At 34.8% G+C, this 6,485-nt stretch overlaps 1 protein-coding gene across 1 annotated transcript; it reads right to left on the bottom strand.

The window, feature by feature from the left end:
- Positions 1 to 4,532: 4,532 nt before the first annotated feature.
- On the bottom strand, positions 4,533 to 6,222 carry LOC149784118 (uncharacterized). The gene is made up of 2 exons (XM_089933203.1): positions 6,072 to 6,222; positions 4,533 to 5,913 (listed from the first exon to the last, which is right to left on the bottom strand). Exons 1-2 carry the CDS (start codon positions 6,211 to 6,213, stop codon positions 5,666 to 5,668), a joined length of 390 nt encoding a protein of 129 aa, XP_089789329.1. The 5' UTR covers positions 6,214 to 6,222; the 3' UTR covers positions 4,533 to 5,665.
- Positions 6,223 to 6,485: the final 263 nt, after the last annotated feature.

Genomic DNA, 6,485 nt, shown 5'->3' with positions numbered 1-6,485 from the left:
TTTTGGCTATTAGAAGGAGGAACGCTGAAAGCAAAGGTGGTGTGACAATTCCATATAATTTGTTGATGCCTTATATACTGCTTTGATGAATTTATTTACTTGTATTAACATGAATCCTTTTTCCTACATTTGTATAATAATTTGCTTTATGAAATATAACTGTTGAGTTTATGCATAGAAAGTCATATATTAATGTTCACCGAATTTAGAAGATTTCACGTATGATTAAGAATTAGGTTCTAAGAATTTAATGCATTACATTAGTTAATATGATTATGAGAATCCATGTGAATTCACTAAATTTAGAAGATTTCACATATGATTAAGAGTAAGTGTGATTGACTGAAATGATATAGTAATTGATGTAATAATGTATTCCATTTATTTGCTGTGTAAATTGAGGCTGGCTCAGAACGCCAAGCCTTGCGTAGGGTGCATTAAGGTCAAGGCGTAATGAATTAGCCATTTGACTAACTAGGGTCATTATACAACATATGCAGTCAATTGACAGCCTTAGCATCTGTCTAGCACTGATAGAAAAATCTGATAATGAGGGAGAATAATTTAAAATCCCCTGTATCATAAATAACAGGAAATTAAGGTTGTCTCTATTTGTATTTATTTAAAAGGGAGAAAATAGCTCCTGGGACGAATGATGTGATGTTACCCTGAGACGTATACTGAGAAGGATAGAGAGAAGTGCAGTGAGACATATAATCCTGTGATGCAATCCTGCCTGGTATTAATTTCTAAACGTATTCTGAGAGTATCCAGAGATGGATGGTAGAAAGTATCATCCTGAGATCCAAGGTTCTGAACAACTACAGTCGAAGCAGAAGAAGCTGGGGACTAGCAGGTTATCCAATTGTACAAGCCGTTGACTTCAATTGTTCACTTGACCCTATGATGAACTAAATCTGTCAGTGAACAGATCAGCTATTTTTGTTCTATATATCTGCTCAGATCTCTATCTATTTCACCTATAAGTTTCACCACTTCATATTTACTCGAACAGGGTAATAACATCGAGGATGGTCAACCCGTAGATAACGAAAAGCCAAAATTAAGTGGGACACAGCAAAAGTCACCACCAGAAAACATTCATACCCTCCCCGCTTTACATTATGCATGAATTAGACAACCAAAAGTTTAATTTTTCGGTCACCCTGAAAGTAATGGGGCTAGCTCAAGACTGTGTGAAAACACACTCACCTACCCAGGATACATGTATACAATTATATTGAATCAGACCTTAAAAAGGATAGTGATCAGTAAATTCCTGCATTGTTTTTTTCTCCCATATTGATATTTATCACCAAATCAAAGACCCTATGATTACCCTAAAACAAAAAAAGGCTGTCCCAAAACACCCTCAACTACCCAGGATACGTGTGGGCAATAAAATAGAATAAAACCAAATAAAAAGACAGAGATATGCAAAATTCTACGCTGTATAAATATCAAGTATGATCAGTAGAATTTATTCTTTTGTTGATACTTGCTGAAGACTATCCCAAAACACACTCATCAACCCAAGATACGTCTATACAATTGCAATGACTTAATAAAATATACAGTTTTGGTGCATTTTCTCTCTCTGTCTCTTTCTTTGCTCATGGATAGTTCACTAAACTACATTCATATTGCAAAAAGCAGCACAATTAATAAGTCAGAAGCATGCATCACTACATTCATATTTCAAATATTTTTTAAAGCATTTTTTTTATTTTTAATATGACAATGAGCAGCTGAATAATTAGAACCCAAGAGTGCTATATTTATATTTTTAAAATTCTTGAACCAAATTAAGAATTACAATAAATAAAATTAGTCTCCTGTAAAATCTTTTGCCTCTGATTATTTCCACTTTTAGAGACAAAAGTTTTAATGGATGCAAACCAGTCTTAAAGCTGATTTTGGGGGTTCTGTATATTACCAATGCAAATTAAGTATTGGAAAACAATTGTACACTAAATCTAATCTTTCTAATTGCAAATAAGCATTTTTATCATGATACGATCAAGATTTTCCAGTTTGATTTTTTCAGATTTTGTAGCAAATTATGTCCCAAAATGAAGATCATGATAACAATAAGAACACCTTTAAGGATTGCTTAATTTTTGTACTGTCAATTTTACCTATAAACTTTTTTTAATGTGCTATTGATGTTGCTCTGAAATATTTTATTTTCATAGGAGCTTATGTACAGTAGTATCACAGGAAAGACAGACGTCTGTGAGGTGAGTCAAAATGGGTGATATACAATAAAATCCTTACAGCCAGGGTTTGTCTGATGAAAACTCATTAAGAAGAGTACGAATATATCATTGTCATTTCTGATCCTTAGTAAAATAACTAATGTTTCCAAAGTAATGAAAGATATCACTAAGAAATAGATTTTTTAAACGGTGAAGGTAAATATTTAAATGCGTCAAAACTGCGGTTGAAAGTAAAGGACCACCCTGCTGTACTGCACAGGGGCTTGTTACAAAGAAAATTTGGAGTATCCGTCCTCGAATCAAGGGATGGGGGTTCTAACCACGTTTTACCACAAATTTTTCATTTGGATGGTTTATCTCCAGTATGTATCCTCATGTGTGTCTTCAAACTAGAACTCTGTCTGAACATTTTATCACACACTTCACATTTGAATGATTTATCTCCTGTATGTATCCTCATGTGTTTCTTCAAATAACTACTTAGTGCAAACATTTTGTCACAAACTTCACATTTGAATGGTTTGTCTCCAGTATGAATCAACAAGTGAGTCTTCAAATGTTCAAGGCGCCTAAACATTTGATCACAAACTTCACATTTGAAAGGCTGATCTCCAGTATGTATTCTCATGTGGACCTTCAAAGAACTACTTAGTCCAAACATTTTGTCACAAACTTCACATTTGAATGGTTTGTCTCCAGTATGAATCAACATGTGAGTCTTCAAATGTTCAAGGCGCCTAAACCTTTTATCACAAACTTCACATTTGAATGGCTTATCTCCAGTATGTATCATCATGTGCCACTTCAAATGGCTAAGGCAACTGAACATTTTATTACAAACTTCACATTTGACTGTTTTACCTCCAGTATGCATCCTCATGTGGGACTTCAAATAACTATTGATTGGAAACATTTTGTCACAAATTTCACATTTGAATGGCTTATCTCCAGTATGAATCACCATGTGGACCTTCAATTCGTTACGGTTCCTGAACATTTTATCACAAACTTCACATTTGAATGGTTTAACTCCAGTATGAATCATCATGTGGTCCTTCAAATGATCAAGGCGCGAAAACATTTTATCACAAACTTCACATTTGAATGGCTTATCTCCCGTATGAGTTATCACATGGACCTTCAAATGGCTAAGCCTTTTGAACATTTTATCGCAAACTTCACATTTGAATGGTTTATCTACAGCATGTATCATCGTGTGACGCTTCAAAATCCAACTACTACTAAATGTTTTCTCACAAACTTCACATTTGAATGGTTTATCCCCACTATACGTCTTCAAATGAATACTTCGTCCAGTCATAGTATCAAAATTAGGCCGGCACTAGAGGACCTGGAGTGGCGGTAGGTCTACAGGGACAGGGAGATGGAGTACGTATTAATATTTATGAGTTTGGGCTGGGCGATCTTGACTGTAACACTAACGTTTTACTGGCCGATTGTCAGAACCTAAACTTCATCCCGCAAACCGCATTCGATGTCTGGTTCAAATATTTTGTTAATGTGGTTACGGGTCAAAACGGACATGTACCAAACAGTCCCACGATCAGTGCTTAAAAGGACCGGTCCGAAAAGGCCCGATCCAAAAAGGTCCATTTATATATTAATTACCAGCTACTAGTATCGTATCTAATAAAAGTAACTAAAACATAAAATATAAAATCCTTGTTTTACTGGTAAATGTCTATAAATATGTGCAGTAGAGAAACATTGTGCCGTATGTCACAATTGTACGTCCAGTGATCATGAAAATAATTGCGACACGCTACTACATGTGCTATGTAAAATGAACAAATAAGGCAAATAATAATTGTCTTAGAAAACATTGTATGTAAAGCGAATCAATAATATCATTGTCATATCATATGAAGACTGAATACGAGTTAGTGGTACCCACGTGTTGTTTGTGCATGTCAACTTTGTCATGCTAATGCCGTAACTAAGTAATGGCGATTTCGTTTATGATGGATGGATGAATATTTTAATTTGCGAAGACTATTGACTGTTCCTGTTTCATATACATTCAATATCGCTAATACGTGTATGCGTATTTTATCTGCGTTGATTATAATTTATGCTTTCAATAGACATTTGTTATATTCTGTGCCTAGTAGGCACCGTTTTTGCGTTGTGGTTGCAATCAAAGTCAAGTCACAATTGGAAAAGATTTAAGAGGTTATTTATATATAAAAATATTTACAACATAATTTTGATGATAGGTTAGAAAGAGACAAAGAAGAAAAGATATCATATCTAACTAGTACAAGTACAAAAAAGACAAACGCTAATGCCATTTCAGATTTATTAATATGTCAATAATAACAATCATTATCGATAATACATGAATATTAATATCTAATATCAAATGCTACAACAATATTGCTCATAATGGCTGTCAAATAAATTTAACAGCAACATATATTAAATAATTCTACAATAACAGCAATAAATAATCATCGAACTATAAAAACATGCATACGTAGATAATCACTTAAAAACTTAACAAATTTGCACTACAGTGGCTGCCGACGTTAATATGACAATATAGGATTCAATTCTAGAATAACAGAGGGATATAGTAATGTTGTTCACGGTTATTCAGCTTTTCTAAAGATAAATTTCCATGTCATTTCCCGGGTTTTTCCAGGATCAAATTACTTTCTCAACGTTCACATATGACCATTACTGAATAGAATTAAAGAACATTTTAGATTATAAAACATGCATTTTCTAAATCTAAAAATGTTCTCTTGCTAGTCTCTCGAAAAACATCAAAGTCAGAAACGATGATCATGCACAAAACCACAAAATGTATCACACGAAGCAAGTTTGATTATATTCCTAATTGGCATATAAAGTCATTTTAATGTACAAAATAAAAATTCAAACTTCCTATTACAGTATGAAAGAAATAAACGCAAATAATATGAATCTTGTCTTGTAACAAAAGAGTTTTACCATGAATATATGTGGAATGGTAGTCGCTTACCAGTGGGCCTAGAAATTTAAACTTTGTTATATCGACTCATATCGGCATGAAATCGATAGGAAAATTATTTATTTCCTCAGAAATGGCAAGTATTATAATCATTATGTCGTTAATCGGGTGACACTATGGCGTAGATGAAACGTGACCCAGTACTCGTCATTTGTATTAATAGTCACATGACTTCACAAATCTCAAATGACGACATTTGCATTTACTTTTTTTAATTTTTTCTCAATATCATTTAAAAGTGTGGGTTGTTAGATTTTTATCCTCATGCGACTAGCATTGCAAATCGCAATTATCAGGTCACATTTCATCAACGACGTAGTTTAATCATGTCTTTTGGCAGAATAAAGACTTAACGATTTTAATACTCACAACTCGATAAATTTAACTCAAGGTCAGTTTAATTGCGACTCAATTATGTGATTATTTATACTTACACTCTGAGACCATACAGCTCGCCGACGGAGCTCAAAAACTTAGAGGTTTTTATCTTGTGCTGCATGTACTGGTTCCAAAGTGTATTTAATGATTTTTCAAATCTGTAGCTTCGTCTCTCACGTCCTAGGTAGTTACACTGGACGGCCAAGCGCATGAGATCGGCCTCCCTCCGCAGTAGTGGCACTAACTGGGAGAAGCCTAGTAACATGTGTACTGCCCTTGAATTTATACGATGGTGCATGCCTGAAAATGTAAAACAGATAACGAACAATTGAATTGTATACGTAATACGTTTTTATATATCAACATGTATACATATTAATATGATACGGATAATTATGTCATGCATATTAACACACTAATGTCTTTATACTGATATGCTTTATTTTTGCTGTGCTTACCTTCAACGTCGTTGTTTGTTCGTACTTTCTGGCGGTATACAAACCAGGCCTCAACTGGAAACACTGGATTATCCATCCACTGCCTGCGAAGGTACCCGATAAGGGTCCGTGTAGCATTTGTTGTATCCTTCATTTGCAGCATCTGCACAGCTTGATGTATGTGCGCGCTGGGCAGGAACTGAAGGGCCAGCACTTGACGAACGAAGGAGTGAAGGCCTTCTCGTCGCATTGTACGTTTCAGCCAATCCAACAGACTGCACGTATCGCCACACGGCCTGGGACCAGTGGAAGGCACAGCCCTTAAGTTCGACGCTGGGAAAGGCCTCTCTGATGGTGAGCAATGCAGCTGAAAATATGCATATGCAAATAAAATTCCCGATATGATATTGTTTGTGTATGAAGCAATTCCATGTG

The sequence above is a fragment of the Sinohyriopsis cumingii genome, chromosome 14, assembly GCF_028554795.1.
Source record: "Sinohyriopsis cumingii isolate HCF-2022 chromosome 14, ASM2855479v2, whole genome shotgun sequence".
Taxonomy (NCBI): Eukaryota; Metazoa; Mollusca; class Bivalvia; order Unionida; family Unionidae; genus Sinohyriopsis; species Sinohyriopsis cumingii.
This window is presented reverse-complemented; position numbering and strand designations above follow the sequence as displayed.

Coding starts and splice junctions, on each gene's coding strand:
- LOC149784118 (XM_089933203.1), bottom strand. CDS start 6,213: ATGCTGCAAATGAAGGATACAACAAATGCTACACGGACCCTTATCGGG. Junction 5,914..6,071: donor AACAAACAACGACGTTGAAG/GTAAGCACAGCA, acceptor TTACATTTTCAG/GCATGCACCATCGTATAAAT.